This window comes from Rhinolophus sinicus, chromosome 14 (assembly GCF_057876585.1).
Source record: "Rhinolophus sinicus isolate RSI-liver-muscle chromosome 14, RSI-T2T, whole genome shotgun sequence".
NCBI lineage: Eukaryota > Metazoa > Chordata > Mammalia > Chiroptera > Rhinolophidae > Rhinolophus > Rhinolophus sinicus.
The window spans coordinates 25,111,882-25,134,477 of record NC_142514.1 but is presented as its reverse complement, the minus strand read 5'-3'; the positions used below and the strand labels follow the sequence as shown (position 1 = coordinate 25,134,477).

The 22,596-nt window shown below is 43.1% G+C and overlaps 1 protein-coding gene across 3 annotated transcripts in view; it reads right to left on the bottom strand.

Annotated features, from left to right (window-relative positions):
- Nucleotides 1-294: 294 nt before the first annotated feature.
- The window catches only part of THRAP3 (thyroid hormone receptor associated protein 3), a 71,856-nt gene continuing 49,554 nt past the window's right edge, over nt 295-22,596 (bottom strand). For all 3 annotated transcript variants that reach the window (XM_074334402.2, XM_019726532.3, XM_019726531.3), the window contains 10 exons: nt 18,520-18,691; nt 13,626-14,528; nt 11,380-12,093; nt 10,144-10,316; nt 9,295-9,406; nt 8,210-8,294; nt 6,112-6,299; nt 4,226-4,421; nt 3,665-3,805; nt 295-1,838 (listed from right to left, as the gene is read on the bottom strand). In XM_074334402.2, coding sequence (XP_074190503.1) covers nt 1,617-1,838; nt 3,665-3,805; nt 4,226-4,421; nt 6,112-6,299; nt 8,210-8,294; nt 9,295-9,406; nt 10,144-10,316; nt 11,380-12,093; nt 13,626-14,528; nt 18,520-18,656 — 2,871 coding nt within the window. In that variant the 5' untranslated portion in view covers nt 18,657-18,691 and the 3' untranslated portion in view covers nt 295-1,616. The remainder of the gene's footprint in view (nt 1,839-3,664; nt 3,806-4,225; nt 4,422-6,111; nt 6,300-8,209; nt 8,295-9,294; nt 9,407-10,143; nt 10,317-11,379; nt 12,094-13,625; nt 14,529-18,519; nt 18,692-22,596) is intronic.

The following is a 22,596-nucleotide window of genomic DNA, read 5'->3' as shown; positions in this document are numbered from 1 at the left end:
TTGGAGCAAAAATTAACATAAGTTCCGGTCCGGGTCTTGTATTAATTTTTGCTCCAAAAGACGCATTAGAGCTGATTGTCTGGCTAGGTCTTACTTTCGGGGAAACACGGTAGCTATTCGCCAGCAGGAGCCAGCAGGATAGCGAAGGCGCCTCCCGGAATGAGTAACTGTGGAAGCTGGGCAACAGCCTGGGCCTAGCCCCATTTTGTCTGGCAGGTTCCCTGAAGTTGCTATGGGGGATATCTACCACCCCCCCAACACACACAGACACAGGGTGACAATGACCAGACCCCATTTTCATCTGCCACTTCATTTATTTTTTTATTTGCAGGAGGAGTTGAAACAAATCTTAAGGTGTTTTCATTTTTTCCCCTAAACATGAATCATTCAAGTAAAACCAACTTAACTATAGAAACGTAGCAAAGTAAGGGGAAAGTAGCACAAAAACCCAAGAGGCAAAGGTTGGAGGGGAAAGAGGTGGGTGCAGTCCGCATATACCATATGCATAAACGCCATATGATTCACCTGCTCAGGACCGCCTCCCCAGAAGGCAAGCACAAGGACCCCATTTTAAGAGGATGTTTTCCCCCCACACATCTGAGAATGTTTCAACTTAAAGCTTAAGGTTAAAAAAAAAGAAAACAAAGAAAACCCCACAAACCACCAGCCATAACCACCTTCCTTAATCGATCATAGGAGTTTCTTTTCATTTTATAAAAAGATTAATAAAAAATATTGAAAAAATTATTTTCTCATCTTATATTTGTAAAGATAATAGAATTCAGAAGTATCTTAGAAAACAGACCAGAAACCGCCGTCCAGTTTCCACCCGTTGCTGAGCAGATCAGCAGGACTAGAAAGTTAGGATACTGGAGCTGCTGGTGGAGAATGGGAAGCCCAGCCCAGAAGAAATGAGAAAATATGGGGGAGGGGGCACGTGGGGTGTGGTTAGGAGCAACACCATGTGATAATGGCTGTGCAGAAAAGGGGAACACAAGGTGCTCAGAAAGGCCTTGAACTCCTCCTCGACATACAAAACTGATTTGTACAAAGATCCAAGCAGTTTGGTCCCAAACTGAGGTGAACACTTCAATGTTTATTCACATGCTTTGTTTTCGCTTTTAAGAATCAAAGTTGCCCAAATTAAATCTTTCTGCTAATATTACTACATATACCTAAAAAAGGGGGAGGGGCTTTTAAAACCAGGATATGGGAGAAAAAATTGAAAATCATCAAATTAGTCTTCGCTCCAAATGAAATTAAGAACAAAACTGTTGGTTTCTAATAGGGAACAAACCAAAATCCAAGTATCGCTCTCCCCTCCCAGCCCCAGCCCCCACCCCACACACCAACAACAAATGAGAAACACAGCTAAAGCCCAATGTGCTGTGTTCTGCTCAAGAGCTGGGCCTGACCCCAGGCTCCACACCAGCCACCTCTGTCCAGTGGGACGCAGCGCCAGGGATGCTTTCAGCTGTAGTAGGATTCTGCATGGCTGGTAGGGGGTATGCGTAGGACTTTTCAGAATCTTCTTGGGGCTCCTCTGTTTAGCTCTTCGCCAGCCATCTTCCCAGCGCCTCTCTCCCCTGGGGTGGGGCTCCCATCAAGAGTGGCCCCTATTCAGTGGTGGGCTGTAAATTGTCCTTCTCTTCTCGGTTCTCTGTCCCACTCTCGTCATCTTCAATCTCCCCTTCTTCTCCACTGAACTTGTCGTGGGCCCACTTGGGACTGGTGCTGGATTTCCGGAACATGAATCGGCCCCGACCCCGGGGAAAGGCTCCTCGGCCCCGACCCCGGCTCACCCACTTCTCACTGCCTTCGCCTTCACGGTCATCATGCTAAGAGCAAAGAAAACTGCCATCAATGCCAGAGTGAACAAGAGCAGTCCGAACCTTCCGCTCTGTACCCACCCAATGTAGTCACCCAGTGTGACTTTCTCATAGGGACCCGTGCCCCGATCCACCTTTTGCTCCTTTTCTGTCCTCCTCCCTGTTCCCCACTTCAAACATACTACTGATTCAGATCCAAGAGAACATCCAGTTAGGTGCCCAAGAAAGCTAAGGCAGTAGATGGGGCATTGTATGACGATAAAATCTTCACTGAGCACCAAAAGACCTTCACATGCGTTAGCTCACTGAATCCTCACATCTACCCTGTCATTATCACCCTCCACTATGCAAATGAGGAAACAGGCTCAGGAACTTGAAATAACCCCATGTTATTTAGTACACCATCTCTCAAACGATGGGTCTGAGAAAGCCAATCACACCAAAACAGAAAACTGTCTGATCTGGGTCGTCAGGAAGCTAACAGAGGATACACAGCTGGAGCTCCCACTCTTCCCAACCCTCCCTATCCCCAGCCAAGAACAGAGAGCAATACCGAGAACAAATGACCTGCTCATGGTCTCAGACCACTTAGTGGCAAAGGCAGGACCAGAACCCAGCCTCTCATCTTTTACCTCCCCTCTTCAGTCTTATGCAAGGAGGCAGAGAGGAAGAGTAGGAAAAAACACAACCTACATCTCAATCCCTGCTCTGATCTCATGAGATAAGAAGGGATCCAATGAAATAACGAATAAGAAAGAATTTCAAAAACTAGAAGTTGTTGCTACCTCATCAGCCCCATGGCTTGAGAGTGGAAACCACCCACCCACGCATGTAGGGCCCCGCTCCTAGGGTCAACTCGGCACAGGGGCCAGTTGCTACCTCTCAGGTTGCTTGTTTACACACTGAAATGCATCAGCTCAGCAACGCTGCTTCAGGCGGCAAATGGCAGCAGGGCAAAGGGCTGTATATGGCCTTTAGTTGTCCCCAAAAGCAGTCCCACTCCAGTACCTATCCTGGACCCAGCCAACATTTCCCTAGCCTAGATATAGGCTCAAGGTCCTCTAGGAGTCTCAAAGCAGCTCCCAGCAGCCCTAGAAAAGCGAAGGTGGCTGTACATAGTCATCCACACAACGGCTTGTTTCCTAGCTGTGCAACGAACAACACAGACCCACTCCAGCCCTTCTCGTAGGGTAACAGAGACTCAATTCCAAGTTTACCTTGATTTCTACACTCAGTCACATCTGCTTGGATTTAAGCCTGCTAATGACATAGCAAGGCCAAGAGAGTTCACTCATTGGCCAGGTGGTTCAGCCTAGAAGAGCCCCAACCTGAGAGAGGGAGAGAGGCCCAGGTACCTGGGAAAGACCAACAGCTTAGATGAGAGAAGCCCCAGGGGCATTTTATTTTGGAGACGGAGCCCCTTCCTCAGAGATCCTGAGCTGTCCTTCCTGTCAATCTCGCACTGGGGAGTGACAGAGTGGAACTGCGGCCTAAGGGGAGGGTTACAGTTCGATCCTGGGTAGAAGCTGGAGGGAGGCCTCGGGAGGGGATGGGTGAGGAGTAAAACAAGTTCACAGACTACAAATGTAAGAGCAACGCTCTTGCTTGTCATGGAGCCCATGAATGTCTCAGATGGTAAACTTTTCCAAGGCCAGGACTGCCTCTCTGGAGAACACTCATTGCTAGCACTACACTGTCCCCCAAGTACACAGCCCTCCAGTGCAAGATGCCTGCACACGTATTTCATCAGCTCTGGAGAGACCGACTAAAGCCTTGGTGTCAGCTACCGTGTGTGCCGAAGGCGCCCGGCCCTTCCTGCTCATCCCCACACATACCAGGTAATACTTCTTGCTTTTGGGAGTGTACTCAGGGTCCCACTCCTCCTCCCGGTTTCTTTTTTGAAAATCGTTGCTACTGTTGTTGTTGTTGCCAGAGTAGGTGCCTCTGCCCCAGCCTCTCCCTCTGGCTCGAAATTGCTGTGGCAATAAACAGGGAAAAGAAACAAAGGACCATGTCAGGAACGGAGAAAAACAACTCTGCATTCTGTTCACTTTACTGGCACAGTTGTCTTCCAGTCAATATGCTGGTCGACTGGTTTTTAGCCATTCACCTTTCTGCTCATCTCAAGTCTACAGCCTAGACAGAGGACCACATGGCACAAGGGACTCCCTACACACAGCAGGAGCAAGACATGCCAGGGTATTGAGACCAGAAGCCCTAAGAGATTCTCTAGCTCAGTGATTATGATTAGAAAAGTACAAAAATAAAAAGCCTGGGTAATAGGGAACCAACCACAGATTCTGTGGTTGTATCAAGGGCAACTGAACTAGTATTCTGATAAACACAGAATTGGTGGGAGCAGGGGCTTGGAGAAAAAGGGAGGGGCAAGGTCTTACAAAGGTCCCTCGAGCTCTGCCTCCTCTTTCACTTGGACCCCCAAAGTCTTTGGTCCCCAGTCTTGATTTGTCAAAGCCCGTGGTGCTCTCCTCTCTGTCCTCCGCCTCTTCAGTGTACTCTTCCGCTTTGTAGGAGTGGGACGACGGGGAGGAAGAGGACGATGACCTGGACCGGTCTCGTGCTCGCCGGTGCTTCCTATGACAACAGAAAGAGCCAGGGAAATCAGTAAGCCTCTCAGGTACAGCCCCTCCTTACCCAGGAGGCCACCAAGACTCTGTCTAGGATGAAGACGAGTAACCTAAAAAAACCCCGCCCCACCCCCAACTTTCGCCCCAGTATACCTGGGGAGCTTCCTCCCAATTCTGTCAGTCACATTCAGTGACACAGCTATGTGTGAGCCTGTGATGAACACTAGACGTATACATAAGGAGGAACAAAATATAGTCTACAGCCTCTGGGAGCCCAGTATAACATATATGCACAAACTAGAAAAGCAAAAAGAAACTAACAATGTACTGAGAGTCCAATGTATATGGTACTGGGACAAGTAACATATAAATATGACAATTTATACATTATCACCTGTTTGTGCTTTATAGTACTTTTATTTCTCATAGGAAGTATACTATCTGTTTCCTGGGGTTGCTCTCCAGATTAAAAAACTGGTATGCTTAAACAACTTTACACTGACAGAGCTGGCATACAGTAAAGGGCAACTATGATTATTCAGTAATATTCTGCACATTGTAACCAGGTGACAGACCTGAGCAGAACCTGATTCAAACCAAGCTCTAATTATACCACTACTCCACACACCTCCCACCTCCCACTGAGCTCACACAGGTTGTGTTATTAAGCACAGGATCTGATGAAACTCTTCCCAGAGTTACTTCCCTCCCTTCCCTTCATCTGGGGGAAATTACAGACTAGGGCAAATTAGACTCCCCCGATGAGTCACCGTCTGTGGACTGGAGGTCAGTGCCAGCCCCGCCTCTAGGGAAGGCTGTTACAGGCTGCCTTGAAGGTGGCAGAAACACAAGGCTCTCAGGGGTACAGAAGGTCTTACAGGGAGAAGCCAGTCAAGTGTCAGTGACCTATTGTTCTCCCATCCCTCATCCTCCTCTATCATGAAAAACACCTTGCCCCTCTCCCACCTCCCACCCCCACATTTGAGAAGCTCAAGAACTTATATAGTTTAATCTTATTAGCTTTTATTCATAAAAAGGGATTTGTCCCAGAATTTTTATAACTCAGATGTTTAACTCAGACTACTAGAAATCGGAGCTATCCAGAGGTTTCGATTCTGCTACGTTTAACGAGACGTGACTCAAAAATCATGGAACTTTCAAAAATGTAAACAGAAACAACAGGACCTTGGCACACATGCCGCCCTATGAAGTTCAACAACGCTACCTTTGTTTGAAGAATAACCTCTTGGAACTAGTTTAAAAGGCATTTAAGATCAACAATCTTGTCCTATCTGGTTCCACACTGTTTCTCTGACAAAGTGTTAGCACCTGACAAGTACTTTGAGCCATTTCTAAAATATAATCTCCCCACAAAGATTCCCGGTGAGAAAGAACGTGTCTAAAACAACTACAAAAAGAATTTTCAAATGATTCTCCATGCTGTCCCTATGGCCAAATGAACTGCCGGTCTCCCAGGAAGCCTTCTTTAGACAAGGATCACACCTACTTAGATGCAAAAGTTCTGTTTTCAAACTAGGATCTTCCTTGATGTTAGTTCCATGGTGTAAAAGGAGAAACTGCACAGTTGCTCTCATTCCTAACCCCAAAGTTCTCTGGCTTGGCAGGTATAGCCTAAAGGGGGCAGGCGAGACACTCCACTGAAGAGTCTGAACAAGGTGACAGACGGGCTTACGTACTTCTGCTTCTTTGATCCTTTATGGGTTTTCTCGGTTTTCTCAGCTGATCTTTCCCTCGAGTGGCTTGAGTCTCGGGAATCCACTGATTCTCTTGATTTACCTCGTTTAAGATCTCTCTCCTTATGTTTTTTACGACGTTCAATATCAAGGCGGAGATCAACAGGATCATCTTTGTATTTTCCCTCAGTCTGCCAAAAGAGAAATCAAAATGAAGGTTTTGGGGATTCAGGGCTACCAACTCAACCACCCCATAAACTGCGGCTAAGGCTCCAATGCAGAGAAGCACTGGGAATGTGAGGCACCTCGTACGCTTGGGAAGGATGCAGAATGTCCCAAGAAGTCACTTCATGAGGATCCCTCAGAGCCCAAACCAGTTCTCTACAGTAATGAGAGCCTCCTAAAATGCTACGTATTGATCTTGCTTTGTTTCCTCTGTGGCCCCATAACGATCTGACTAGCCTCCACAAGTCAAGACAGCCAGACCAGCTCTGGAAGTGGTTGGGTGGCTCTGGCTTAGTCACCATCAGAAGTGGAAATGCTCGTGTTGTCCTGCCCCTACCTACACTGCAGCAGCCACCCAGGGCTTATCCTCTACCTGGAATCATCTCTGAGGACTGAGTCCAATGACAGACACTGGGAAACTTAGGCAGCCTTTTAAAATGCTTGGTTATACTGAGAAATTTCTTGAGAGGGGGAGTATAAAAACCATAATGGATAAATTCATAAAGTGGCAATATGAAGTCAAAGTTTATTTTTAAAGGGGGGGGGGAGAAAAAGAAAAAATCTTTTTGCTAACTTTCTAGGAAGTGTATGCTAAAGACACAGTATGAGCCCAGGAGCACCAATCGCTTTCCATTACAAACCAGCACAGCAAGGGTTTCAACAGTTCTCGGGAAACTCAGCGAGAGCGGAGATGCAAGGTGGTTTCAGGGACATTATACACTAGGACTTGTCTCATGGACGTAAAACCTCCCTAAAAGAGGAAGGAATGAGCAGTTCACTCTGTATTAACATTTTACTTACACAAACCACTAAGCTTTTTGTTGAAATAAGTGTGGTAGGTAGTCAGTAGTTGTAGTGTCACCACTGTTTTTGAGAGAGCTAACCGGGCCCCTGCACCCTCCAAAGACAAAAAAGAAAAAAAAAAATGTAGCTGCTGCTCCCTTAGCAGTGAGTGCAGACAGCACTTATAATGAGCTGGCTTTGTGAGACACAGAGGACCAGACGTCTTCTGATGTTACAAAACCTTGCATTTCAACATGTTAACTCGTCAAGCTGGTGGATACTTGGAGAAAAAGAAAAGGGAGATGGGAGAGAAGAGAGATTGTGCAAGAGGTGCCTCTCATCACATTCAACCAATAAGACAAATTTGTTTGGAAAACTTGATTACTATTTTTAGAAAAGGTTCCAGTAGCATTGAAGAGCCACCTCTAATTCTTAAATGTCAACTGTTTATGTGAATGAATGTCCATAAATACTAAGATTTTTTTCCAAACCCCAAATCTAGTATTTCACAGCAAAAGACTGCATACAAGCTTTAACCTCTTAATAACAGTGGTTTACGTGCACATCATTGCAAATGTAGCTGGGCTATCAAAGTAACGTTTAGCTTTAAATAACAGTAACCAACAGATGACAGATATGGTACAATGTTAGGAAAAAACTGGACTAGCTGCTTAAAACAGTCTATTAAGTTAAGATATGAATATTTCACTCTCCTCTGACATGCATGTCTTTTTTGAAATCATGGTTGGAAATAGCGCATGTATATAGTTGATTTGATAATACTTACAAGCAGAAAAATATCACAAAAAGTTTCTTCTCTCATCAAGGGCACTTGTTCCAAAACTCCTCTCTTTTTTTTCTCAAGCTCACCTCAATAGACTTTGGGGTCATTTACCATATTCTAACCACTTCACAAAGGTTGTTGATACATTTAATAAAAATTAACCCTTTGTAGTTCATTTTTAGAATTATGCCCATCCTTAAAAGAAAAACACAAACTTAAGTAGAGAGTAATTTAAACAAACACATTTCTGTCAAGTTCATGCCCAACGCACTCATTTTGTTGGAATTACTGATCAAAGCAACATTTCACCTTGTAGCCAGGTTCCCGGGGACTTTTCATTTCATCATGAGCCAAACCATGTTTTCTGAATGTACTGGGGGAAATGTCTATCCTCCTAAAATTGAAAACACAAAAATTATTTAATATTCCATAGCGTAAACATAGTATGTATAGTATTTCAGTTTGTCAGTTGGGGAATGGAATCACAGGCATTCCTTTTTATTATGTTTCATAACTTACATACATGTTGGTCACATACGTACATTCTCCCATTATGTGTGCACATCCACACACAAAATAAATCCCAACTTCTCAAACAGAAGAAACTTATTATTCCCTCCCAGTAATGTTACATCCAGGAAGACAGACTCACCTACAGACATATCTGTAATTTCAAGTTCACATCAAGACTATCTATATGGCCTGCTAACCTCAAAGGGCAGTTTTCATCTTGGGAATTAGAATGTAATGGCCCGTTATGCACCTATGAGATTAGGTCTGGGTGAGAAACAACTGCCTGGCATGTACACGACCCCAAAAGACCCTAAATCCAAGATTGTTGTACAAACATGGTTCTCCTACATCCTATCCTGAAAGAGTTGACTATTAAGGAATTAAAGATAAGGCCAGCTTTGTTTCTAGACAAAGTCCCTATTTGCTAAATAGACTCCCACAACCAAATGTGATATTCTTGAAACCTACTGGGCTTTTAAACTCGTTCACATAATTCTATAAGCTTCCCCACCCTTGGCCCCTATGCACTGCAAATACTTCCAAAAGAAAAACTGATACATGAAATACACTGGTTGTTTAAAGAAACTTAACGTTTTCTCTACCTACAGAAAGCTCAGTGAACTCAGGTTACCACTTGCCCTCTCCCAAGAATACAGAGGTTCATCTACATCAAAAACACTGTTTTCCTCAGGCCCCAAATGAGAAACTTGTAGCACAAAGTGTGTCCTTTCCACTGACAACTACCAACACCCACTTCTATCCTACATTCTTCAGGAAGTTACCCTAAATTCTGCTGCAAATGCACCTAATGTCACAGAAACAAGACAAGTGATGATCAGTCTTTTATGATCACCTCCAGTACATAAGGTTGAGGTCCTCACCTGTGTATCTCTGGGCTTTTCTTGTTTTTTGCTGCGTCCTGCTCACTTCCTCTCTTTAGGTATTTAGTAAAGCGTTCATGCAATGTCATTCCTGAGGACCCAAAGTGATGCTCTGTGGGGATTCAAAGAAAAACACATTATGCCATCAAAGGCATATTTAACTCTTTGGCATGAACCCGCAGCCACAGAGACGCGACTAAAGGAGTCAAATTCATACAACAAACATAGTGAAAAGAGGAAGGAAAGGCGGCTGGTTCAGACACAATCCCATGATGAGCACTGGAATACCACTGTCGCTCCCTGATCTTAGGACATGGACACAACGAGAGAACCCTGCAGCTTACTATCGTTTGAATCACACCACCAACTCCAGCTTGAGTTTAAATTTCAGACGGAATCTGTAACTGGCCCAACCCAGCTTCTGTATCACTTTCTCTGGGCCATTCCCCAACCCACCCACCTCCATGTGCCCAGGAGATGGCAGAATAATGTGGGGAAGAAATTCACACCACAAGAGAACCCTAGAGGCTGCCACTTGCTAGACAGGAAGAGACAGAGGTGCAGGAAAAGCCACTCTTCACACCTCCTTTTACAAGCATTTTAGACCTTCATGTGAAGGATTTTTCCTATTCTCAACGATCACAGGTTACTACTAGCAATTCAGAATGTTTAGCTCTGTAATTAAAAAATGGTAACTCCTTCCTAGAAGGGATTTCCTTCAAGCCAGTTCCTAGCTTCAAAGGCCCTTTCGGTAAGATAAAGGGGCCCCGAAGGCGCCCTATACACCCCCTCATCATTCTGCTTTTAAGAGAGGAGGCTGAGTGTGTGGCCCAGGAGCCCACGACTCACCTTTGACATGGTGGACAATGGTCACTATGTGCTGGGCAAACAGCTCGGAGGGGCTCCGCTGAGACTGAGCTGACTGTATGTGTTGGAAAATGGAACGAAATTCCTGTTCCTTTTTGTTGCTATGCACCAGATCTCGACAAAGCTTGCGTTCCTGAGCCAATAAGCCACTGGGTCTGAAAAAGAAACACAGGGAGGCCCAATGTAATAAGATATACAGAAAGTCAGAACATTTAAACCATTAAAATGCAATGTGTGTTTTTTTCAAAGAGTTTTAAAGTTATCCACAAAGTTCCTTTCTTTCCCTCTACCAAAGTTCAAAGTAGCTTCAATGCATCACAGCAAAAGGCATGCAAAATCTCTCTCTTCCGTTTTCTTTTTTAAGGAGGGCGCAGCTCAGAGGCCCAATGCGGGGATCGAAGCAGCAACCTTGGTGTTATTAGCACCACGCTCTAACCAACTGAGCTAACCAGCCACCCTTCTCTCCCCTTCACTGGGAATCTTTAACAGGAACAAATAGGCAGGATGAAGTGTTAAACCTCAGTGACTCTTTTTTTTTTTTGCTTTTTTTGTGGTTTTTTTTTTGGGGGGAAGGTCACTGCTGGTTTTAATATGCACAACAAATGCGAATATATTTTAAAAGATCAACTAGCTTGGCCAGCCGTGGCCATTCAGTGAAGCGCCAAAATGAAGCAGAGCGGGATGTGCCTGGAATATGGCTGAAGCAGACTTCCAATAGGCCACACAGGCTTTCCAGCAAGTACACACAGCCTGGCCCTCACCCCCTTTCCTGAAGCTCTCCCTGCACCCTCCAGTCCCACTCGACATTATTTCATGGTGAAGGCCTATAAATAATAGACTTTGGTAGCCTAGTTAAGAATGGAGAAACAGATCCTGTCCTGGAAGGCTCTACAGCAAAAGGTATCTTAAGCACATTCGGAAAAAAATAGGATAAAGGGGTGGTGGTGCTGGACAGAGAGCAAGAAAGCAGCAGAGGGGACCCAGCACCCAGAAAGTCAGTCACTAAAGAAACAGGCTTCACCACCCCTGTGATCCTGACCCCAACACATAATCTCTCAGGGACACACACTCTCCACTAAAAACAGGTAGACTCAAGGGTATCAGCACTGAAACTTGGACAGAAGGGGCAATACAGGAGGGGCCTGTCCTGGTTCCAGAGTGTCCTCAGGGAGACACCGTTTAAGGCCACTAAAGTCCTGATCAAGGACTGCATCTCACCTTGCAAGGTCCTCATCAAAAGAGTCCATCCGGACATTGACCTGGGCCTCGCGAGTTATGGAAAAGGAAGACTTCCCCGTGGAAAAGTCTCCTTTGGCTCCTAGCTTCTCTCGGCTCTCAAAGGTCTTTCTTGGGGGAGGTGATGAGCTTTTCTCCTGGACTGCTTTGTAAGCAGTCACTCGGAAATTCTTTTCAGGCACGAACCCCCTGTGCCCACTTTCGGTTCTCTTGAGCCCTCCCCGATCCTCCTTTTTGGATCTCTCTGAGAAAGACTCCTCCTCCAACTCCTCTGTTTTCCTTTGCTTTTCCTTCCCAGGAGGGGCATACACCAGGCCCTCCCATTTGCCTGACTTCTCATCCTCCTGGTTTTTGTTTGAACCTGCTATGACTTTCGACATAAATTTGGGTTCATCATCAAACTCAGATTCTTTCCTCCCCTTAGCTTTGTCCTTATCTTGGTCGTCCATCTCGTCCTTGTGGAAGTCAGCCATCTTCTTCTCAAAGTCGTCTCGGAGCTTATACCTTTTGGGAGACTGGCTACCCCGGAAAGCCTTCTCAGAATCACTTTTGGGAGCAAACAGATCAGATTTCATTTTCGAATCACTCAAGCCCATATCAGAGAAGCTCCCTTTCTCTTTCATTTTCTCTTTATCAGTATTTGTTTGTTTCTGTTCCTTATCTTTTCCATTCTCTGTCTTCTGGTCATCTAGATACCTAGTTACAAAAACACAAGGGAGACACACAAAAGACTTCTTAAGCAACTTCATCTAAAATAGCACTATATGGTCTTAAGTTTTGAATCTCTGAACAAACATGTCTTGTGGATTCGTGTTACCAAAGGGCTTTCTACTTGATTACTGTCTAGTAATTTAAAAAAAACTGCCCATCACAGATGTAGAAACTTGGCATTTAAGAGAAAAATATACGGTCTGTGGAGCTGTGTCTTACAAAAGCCAACCAAAAAGAAAATAACAGAAGTAATTTTTAGGATACTAAAGAACAAAAACCTACTTACCTGTAAGTGGTCTAGGAAAAAAAAAATTAAGGTCTTATCCAACCTCCACTCAGTCACTTACAATCTGCTTTCAGCAAAGTTAACACAGAATGTTCAACCTTGGACTGTTTTGCTTTTATACAACTCACATTTGGAAATACAAGTCTCAAAAGAGACTTCAAATTTGCTTCAAGTCACCTAGAAGATCTAAATATAAAATATACTGCAAACACAAATAAAGACAAAATACATGTTAATTGAGGGGAGGGGGGCAGAAATCATGCTATTCTTTCTTATGGAAAAGCAGAGCTCATGCCCAAGTCTACGTCTTCTAATGACATTCACAGTTCTGGCAAGGAACAAAAAACTTACATTTTAAAGTGGACTTACTGAAGGCTGGACAGTACAGATTCTGAACATCTTATTTGTACCGTCAATGGAGAAAGTCTAACCAAGTTACAGTTACGTTAATATGGTAAACGGAATCAAAGGACAGCAGGACATCAAAGAATATGCTAACAGGAGAAAAGGAAAAGGGAAACCACTTGCCGGGCCGGTAAAGTCCCGCTTGACAATCTGGTCCCAAAGTGACGTCCCTGTTACATCTCTGCTGTCCCAGTCCATCCAATCACACAAAGAAAGATTCAGGTTCCAACTCACCATGTCCCCCAGGGTACAAAGACGGAAGCACTGTCACGTCCTAACACGCAGCCCGGATGGCTTCTACTGGGACATACACCCACCTTGCGATTTTACAACAAGGCCTTCCTGGACTAAGCCTTGAACTTTCCCATTGTGCCCAGTCTCCTCAACTGGAGGGTGTGAGGGTGCGAGGGTGCAGCTCTTCACCATGTAGATCCATCACAGGGTGGGTCTTAGAGAGTCTAACAGCTCCAATGGCCATTCACTTTGACAAAAGACCGTATTTTTTTTGATAGCTGACCCACAAATCTCTACAGTTCTCTCTGGCTTACATTGGTAGAATCCAAGGCAAATTTTAAATGTGAAAACATCATTGCAGAGTAGTCTAAAGAAACTTTATGCTGCAATACAAATTCAGGAAGGTAGGAAAGCTAGAGTTAAGTTTAAGGTTTCCTTGGGTGACGCTTTTAAAGTTTGCTAGCTAATGAAAAGTTTAGGAAATGGGGATTACCTTATTACGATTAATCAGAGCGCTAACTCAGATCACATTACAACTAAACTGCCAGGTGGTGAGATAAACAGAACCAGGCAGGGGAAACAAGATACTTGCCTCTTTGTATAGGTTGCTCCTCCTGGAGCAGCAGCCTCCTCCTCCTGAGACGAGCCGTATGTGGAGCCAGTGGCCGGTGGACTCTTACCCACAGGGCTCTTTTTGGATGGACTCAAGGACCCAGAGCCATGGTCAAACTGACCTTGGTGTGTCCCAGCCTGGTACCCAGAACCACTCTGCAGAGTTGAGCCCATCTGAGATGTGCTGGAAAGTGGAGGGCTGGGCTTTGGCACAGGGCTAGGACGGGGGGACCGCCGTCTCACCACCACAGACTGGAGGGGGCTTTTCAGAGCAGGGCTTCGCTCCCGGGGACTCAGCTCAGAGACCGCTGAGGCCCGGGATGCACTACCAGCACTGTACGTGCTGCCATCTGCCCACGGCTTCGAGCTCTCAGACGCTTTTGTATCTTCAGAGGTGCCTCCAGAGAACGTCTGCTCCTTGGCCTCGTCTCCCTGGTTATCCCCGGCAGCATGAGATGGCCGGCTATCCTTGGAAGAGGACTTTTTCTCCTTTGCAGACTTGCGCTTAGATTCAACTCGGCTGTGGTTGGAGGAAGAACGAGAGGACGAGGAGCGCCTTGACCTGTCAGAGGAAGACTTATCGGAGTTTCTAGAATGGCTTCTGGACCGTGGCGAAGGGGACCTTCTCTTTGGGGACCGGGATCGGGAACGGCCCCGACGAGGACTGTATGCTTGCCGGTAATTCTGCCAATTTGAGCGGTAGTTTCCATAACCTCCGCGGTTATACTGGCCCCACGGATAAAAGCCTCTGTTGCGCCCACGGAAATAATAGGGCCTTCTGTAGCCTCTGTTGTGACCTCGGAAATCCCGATTCTGATACACTCTTGGGTGATTCCTCTCTCTGTTATGAGCTGGAGAATATGATCTGGAACGAGACCTAGAACTGAAAAGCGGATGGGGGGAGAGGAAATGTTTGAATTTTTGACACAAGCATTTTTATTCAAGAAAAACCTGCCAACAGAAAAGTAACATTTTGAAATTCCTGCTCTTGGGGTGCACACTTAAATATTTAATCCCACTGCTTGTGGCCCATATTAAGTACAAAAATACAGATAAAAATTTCTTTAACAAATGAGATACCGAGATTGCTGCATTAATATTACAGCACATTGTAAATGGAGATGGATTTCTACAGTGACATGTTCTTAGTGTAGCAAACTAAACAAAGACACTTTAATACAGTATACTGACTGCTCTGAATTCCACAGGCACGGGGTTTACAGGTCCTTAGGTCACTGGCAGTGAGGAAGCATCGCAAGCTGTAGTACCTACCGGTAACTACTCAGGTCTTTTGGCCTCTGCGCTGTTATAACACTCTACTCCCCACCCTATTCACCTCTCTGTGCAGGGCTCATTTCTTAAGAGTCCACTAAGACCGGGCGTTGTAAAAAAACAGTATCTTCAAACCAAAGAACACTTAACTAGGGACCTCGAGAATGCATCTATGCAAAACTTTAAAGATTTTTAGCTAAAACCAGAAGAGCAGAGCATATAAATACTGTTTTTTTTACTTGGGACCTGGAAATGTTCTCCCTATTTAATTTAGGTCAGTTTCTGTGGCTGAACTACAAGGTATTACTTAGGTGCCACAAGAGGGCACTATCTGACTATAAGACACCCGAGTACACAGGCGATTGATAAGCAAAGAGGAACTACGAAAACCCTCCCCCCGCTGCACATCTTTCAAGTTAACCTGAAGTCTAGTGTTGTGTTCTTCATTGATTAAAAATACTGAACCCTAGTTTACCAAAGGAACATTTCCAGAACCACGGGGATTTAACAGTGACCTAACTTTGTAAAAATTACATGTCAATGAATGCCAAGCTTGTCAATAACAGGGAGGGAGCTTTGCTTCTATCAAAAAGCCCAGAACTATACCTGTTGGTGTAAAAACCCTCTGTGGGTTCTTGGATACCACCTGTCTTGTCAACTATGATATAGATCATTAACATTAACCACTACTGCTAAGTAGTTAGCTGGAATTAGGTAAAATTACTAGAAAATTCCTTCCAAAAATATTTTCTTTACATATAGAATAAAAATTCTTTAGTTAATCAGCAGGCCTCATATCAGGCCTGACTGGGAACAGATGCATTTCCTGTGTTTGCTTGTTTTATAAATAACTCCATGTAGCAAATGTGACAGGCTTTAACAACTAAACAAAATGGTATTTTAAAGAAGAAACTTACATTTAATTTAATCTAAAGAAAATAAAATGGGATTGGTTTTCTATTACTTATTACTCTGTGGTGCTCAGGTTCTTTATCTACCCCAAGAATAAGAGTAACTGGAAAACATGCATCATACTTCTGGTTGTTAATGGTTGCTATTTAAGTACAATTAAAAAAACAAAAACAAAAAAAACAAAAAACTTACCTTCCATACTTTTCATTCGAAAACAGTTTAATATAAGAAAAGAAGGAGGAAGAGGCAGGTGCAGGCTATGAAATTGAGTCTGACCCAATTAAATGGCTATACTTGAAGGAGGTCATGCACCTCCAGCACTAAGGAGGGTTAATTCATGTTCCCATCCTCAGAGGCTACTGCTGCTTCTGTCACCAATTACTAGTGAGGGCCCTGTGGCATACTGCATCCAAAACCCGCAGTCATTGCACAGATGCAGGAACATGAGTCTCTGCAGATTGCAAATGAAGTTATTTACGAGAAGTCACTTAAAAGGATACAGTCTGTGAAACACAAGGAAACAATCAATTTTCTCCAATTCTGTAGAACTCAAGCAGTTAAGTTAATTTAAAAGCATGGTTTCTCAAACTCTCTGGATAGTACACTTTCCTTGTAGGAGAGGGAAAACAAAAGGGAAAAAAATCATGAAACAGATAAGCCAGAAATAAGAATTGAACATCCAGTGGCAAATTTATCTGTTTCTAAAAAACAAAAGTAAGACTAGAATCAAGTATAAAAACATGTTTTCTAGTGGAGAAATTCCTCCAAAATCGCAATCTTCTAGGTGTAAGATATCACATAAAGTGGCTCTAGAACTACCCCACCACATATTGCCTGCCTGAGATATTTTTCCCTTATTTGCTAAGTCAATGACCATGCCAAATTATTTGCAGAATAAAGCGATCTGTCCAGACAGATATGCCCAGAGTTCCAGCTCACACAAATACTTCAGAGTTGATTAACATTTTTCAATTTGATTTGTGTCAGTTCAATTTTGTGTCTCAGTTTTGGTTGTATAGCCTCGTTTTTGAACCAATTATTTAGTTTCCACTTACTAGATTAAGTTTTAAAATGTTACCTTTCAGAACCAAATGAACTAGAACTGAGATTTAAACAGCCCAAATCAAAAAACTCTGGGTGCAAGGTACGAATTTACTTAAGAGTCTCTGCCCAAGGCCTTGACAGCAACTTCTTGAGGTAGATGTAAGTATATTTAGTGGGTTTTCCCTCTTCTTTTTTGGGAGGGTGAGAAGGTGGGATAGAATTTTACTTATATAGACTCTGACACAATTGGGCAACAGACAGACTCTACCTAGCCTAGGGCTTGAACAAAGTTTGGGATGAAAATGCATGCCCAAAAAAACACGGGAGAGAGAAAAAAGCTAGAAGTGGTTGTTATCCTCCAGGTGTAATGCTATGTTTAAAAAAGGGAAAAAAACCTTAACATTTCTTTTGTTTGAAGGAGACTCAAAATTTATAGCTTCTTATTCTACATTATATTTGAGTCATTAATATTTATGCACATCTACTTTTTTGTTCAACTTCTGGTCTGAAATTAATTTTCAGGCAGGCTTCTCACAGATTTCATTTAAGGAATTAACTTGTTTTTGTTAGGAGGAGAGAAAAAACCCCACCAACCATTTGTTTAACTCTTTTAGAAGTACTATAGACTATGGAACCATCAAAAATAAAGCTTAATAACAACTTTTCCTGAGGTTCATTTTAAATTTCATAATTCATTTAAGAACAGGATTCTAGAGACTCATCTGAAACAGTAGCGGTTCCAAGTGGCAAAACCCAGAAATTACCTCATTGCCTGGCGCAATTCTGCCAAAAAAGAATGAAGTTGTGTAAAGATCCCCCTTTGGTATTTAAATATATCAACACTTCCCTAAAGCACACATAAAACTTGTATCTACTGAAAAGTTCTCATCTGCTCACAAAAGAAAATTAAAACAGATTTAAAGAATGAAAAATCCAACTCACAACACATCAAGAGGAAAAGACGCTGGAAGTTTGGCATCCTATTCCAAGACATAATTGAAATAGGGAAATCCCACCTAAAGGTGTGAAAACTGACTGAATTAAAGAATACTGGCAATAAATTCTAAAGAATCATTTGAACATTTAGTAAGAAGTCAAAGTGATGTCTACAATAGTGATTTTTAGATTAGTTTCAAGATGTGTTCACTAAACAGATGCAGCGTGTTAGTAACTGGCACATCAAGTGCACACAAATGACTCCTGATAAGTCTTTTAAGGTTTATTTATTTTAGTGGGTTAGGACTTCTTTTCCTTGCAATGTTGAGCATACTATTAATCCTCTTAGCTATCCTTTCTTTGCTGATGATGAAAATAAACTTTGGTTCAAGCCTCCAAAAATACTTCACTGAGAAATAATCAGATGTAGAGATTTGAGGTACACAGCTCAAATAAAAATAAAATGCTCTTTCTTCTGAAGCAGATGAGCAACAGTATGTGCTGGCAGAGGAGAAAAGGAATTAGGCAAACAGTATGGCAAGCAAAGCTGATTTGATTTGCAGCATTTGAAGAAACCTGGAATATCTTACAGCCCAAACCTCCACCTCAAGTTAACCCCCCAACTCCATTTGACCATTCACAGAGTCTAACGAAAGATCTTCAAAGACCCAATGCAATGATTACATCAATATACAACCACAACCCCTTACCTCAGCCTGCGCTTCCTTGAACGAGAGATAGATCGACTTCGAGATCGAGACTTCGAAAATGACCGAGAACGAGATCTTGATGCAGATCTTGAGCGAGAAGAACGAGACCCAGACTTGGATTTGTTTGTTTTTGACATCTCTGCAGAGCGGGTCAGTCACTTTTCAATTACACCTAATGTAAAAAAACAGATTCAAACAAATTAGTCCCTTTGCGAACTTGAACTTCTTTGGAGACTCAGAAACATTTTTTTTTTTTTAAATACAGATAACTTATTTTTAAAAAAACATTCTTTGCCCTTTCCTCAAGGAGGATTTGATTTCTAAGCAGTACAATCCCAAACAGACCAAACCACAGCAGCAGACAGAAAACCTGACATGTAACTCCAACTGAGGAACACTATAAAAGACTGGCAAAAATGAGGGGAGCTAGCAATGATTTGGTGCAGTCTCTTCTCAATAAGCAAACAAGTTTTGCAAACTAAGTTACCTGACCTGAGATGGCCTAAGGCAGGCTTTCCAAGTTCTAAAAGAAGAAACCCTATGCAATATCTTGGTTATGGTGTATGTGGCACCTCTGACCCTTTCTCTAATCCCTGGACCTTAAAGCCATGCGACATATCCTTAATATTTACTTCCAAAGAAAAGGTTTTAAAACTGTGAGAGTATTCTTAAATATTCTAATACCACAATAGCACATACTGCACCCTGTAAAATACAAGATATCAAGTCATAAACATAGGACTAAAGTAATTTATAAAGTGAAGAACCATTATTTTGCTTCTAGCTAGTCATTAGCATCAAGAGTCAACCTTCTTCCAGGGCTATTTTCCCATGAAAAAAATTGTTTGTGGGGCGGACGGGTGGCTCAGTTGATTAGAGCGTGGGCTCTGGGCAACAGGGCTGCCGGTTCGATTCCCACATGGGCCAGGGAGCTGCGCCCTCTGCAACTAGAATGAAGTCAATGAGCTGCCGCTCAGCTCCCAGGTGGCCGGATGGCTCAGATGGTTGGAGCGCGGGCTCTCAACAAGGCTGCCGGTTCAACTCCTTGACTCCCTCAAGGGATGGTGGGCTGCGCCCCCTGCGGCTAACAATGGCAACTGGACCTGGAGCTGAGCTGCGCCTTCCACAACTAAGATTGAAAGGACAACAACGTGACTTGGAAAAAGTCCTGGAAGTACACACTGTTCCCCAAAGTCCTGTTCCCCTTCCCCAATAAAATCTTAACAACAAAAAATTGTTTGTTTGGTTTTCTTTTCTTCCCCCCTCCACAAGAATGAACAGAGGGCCTCAGAGTTGCCTGACAAGTGACCGCTGGGTTTGGTCAGCAAGGTACACTGTCAAGCCGGCTCATTTATTCTCCTTTATACCCGACTAGAACTTTGGGCGTCTTCTGAGGAGCAAAAACTTGAAGTGCTAAAGCATGTGTCCACCAAAGACCAGGAAGAAGAAGGACCTGTCAAAGATCACAGCGCTAGTTGACAGCCAAACCAGGCCAAAACTCCCGGGCTTGTTCCATCACATCTCACTGTTTCACTGCTTAGCATCATTTAAAAGATCATTTTAAGTGATGCAGCTCCTGGCTTATGAAGGGAAAATAATAATCAACAAACATTTCATCCTCCAATACTTCACAGATTTTCTGGTTACTCAGATCTCAGCTCAAAAGCTATCTGCATAGAGGTTCCCTGGCCACCCAACCAGAGTAGCCATTCAGTCATTCTCTAGGGTCTAATCCAACACCTTACTTCTTTTTTCTTCAGAGAAATCAATTCAGCTCTCCACTAGCAGAAATCTCATCTTTACTTATTTAATGCCCAGAATAATGCTAAAATAAAAAGAGACCAGCCTTGAAATTTCCCTGAGCAGACAAACCAGTAGAGTCACACGAAGAAAGCTGAATTTAAGCTTATTTTGCAAGACGACCTTGACCTATGTCATTTCTTGCTTACACCTCTGGAAATCAAAAACAAAACTTGAACAGTTTCTCAAGGTTGATATGAAGTAATCACTGAAAACTCTGATATTCTAACCAATCACTGTGAATAATAAATAGTACTGCTTTCTCACTATATAAGCCGCTTTATAACATACCCGAGCTTCATTCCTCATTTTTGAGTGCTCCCAGTTTGTGTACTGTCTTTCTGCTATGTACACAATAAACTTTTACTAACTATTACTTCAGTGATTCACTGGTTTTACTTCTGTTATTTACGAACTTTTGTTAAGAATAAATGCTGTAAAAGTGTTTTAACTTGGGCCGGCCCGGTGGCTCAGGCAGTTAGAGCTCCATGCTCCTAACTCCGAAGGCTGCTGGTTCGATTCCCACATGGGCCAGTGGGCTCTTAACCACAAGGTTGCCAGTTCAATACCTCGACTCCCGCAAGGGATGGTGGGCTGCACCCCCTGCAACTAGCAACGGCAACTGGACCTGGAGCTGAGCTGCGCCCTCCACAACTAAGACTGAAAGAACAACTTGAAGCTGAACGGCACCCTCCACAACCAGGATTGAAAGGACAACAACTTGACTTGGAAAAACGTCCTGGACGTACACACTGTTCCCCAATAAAGTCCTGTTCCCCTTCCCCAATAAAAATTTTAAAAATAAAAAGAAGTGTTTTAACTTATTTTATCCTCAAGGAGAGCATTACCGTAGCCCATTTTACACACGGGGATATGGAGATGGGGTACCTAACTTAACCAAGGGCACACAGCTTTAGGTGGTGAGGCTGGGATTTGAACGCAGCCCACCTGGCTCCAGGCCAGTGTTCTTAACCACTAATATACTGCCTCTCCGAGCAGTGTCTGGCACACAGAAGGCATTCACAGATCTGTAGAATAAGTGAATTTAAGTATACTCCATCCTTACTGAGTTTAGGAGCTGATAAAGGAGACAAGAGATATAGACAAAGCAAAAAGTGATACTTGTTTCTAATTATTCTATTCCAGTTTTTTATTTGGATTTTAAGAATTTTGGGAAAGGTAACAAGTCCAGGAAGCTGTTATAACTCCAGTTCATAGGGGAAACAACCATAATCTCAGAGACGTAATTTAGTGAGGACTGAGACACTGCTAGGAAACCAGAGACAAAGGGTGATGAGTAAGAGATTGCTTAATGAGGACACCAAAGACCTACAGCCTAGATCCTGCCAGAAGGATTCAACTGTTGTGTGCTCCAGCAAGGTCAAAGATACTGCAATTTGGAGCTGATTTTTGGCAGGAGTGTCACTGTACAAAGCCAGGGTAGAGGAATAAGTTACTCCGGGATAGGAGGTGGAAATGTAAATGAGCAATTTATAGAAACTGAATATTGAAAATACACTGTTTTTCTGGTTGGCCTGCAGTGTATTTTGGGATTCTCTGGGTTCATTCTTGCTGAATGGCTTCTTTCCGTCACAAGTTTAGAGATATATCTTTGTCTGCCTAGCAACATCTTTGTCCCATTTTCAATTTTAGCTTGAGCCAAAATAAAAATCCTTCTAGATCACTTACACAACAGGTGGTCAATATCAGACTTTAAAAGAAAAAGAAAGGGCAACACTTAGTGGAAAAGGAAATACTCATTTCAACCTCCAGAAATTGGAAAATTAAGCAGCTAATTTTTTAATTTTTTTAAATTAAAGTTTATTGGGGTGACAATTGTTAGTAAAGTTACATACAGCTAATTTTCATTAAGAGAAAAAGTTGTCATCTAAATACACAGAGAGCCAAACTTAACACACATATATATATATATATATATATATATATATATATATATATATATATATATATATAAGCTTACTAGACGGGGCAAGTATACTCAAGAGTGGCACTACTGTGACACCTTCTCCTGCAACTTCTTTAATGTGAACTGAAACCAATTTTAAAAACATCACTATACCTTGAGAGTTAAGTGGAAGAACTCTGGATGATCTAAACCACAGCTCGAAGTATATCAACGAAACACTTAACTCATTCAAGAAGACTCGATCTAGACAACGGGGGGTGAGCAAGGGTAAGTTAAAGTACATTTGGTCCTTGCATTCATGGAGCTTATAATCTAGAGGTGTAGACAAATAAGAAAGCAAGCAAAATTGT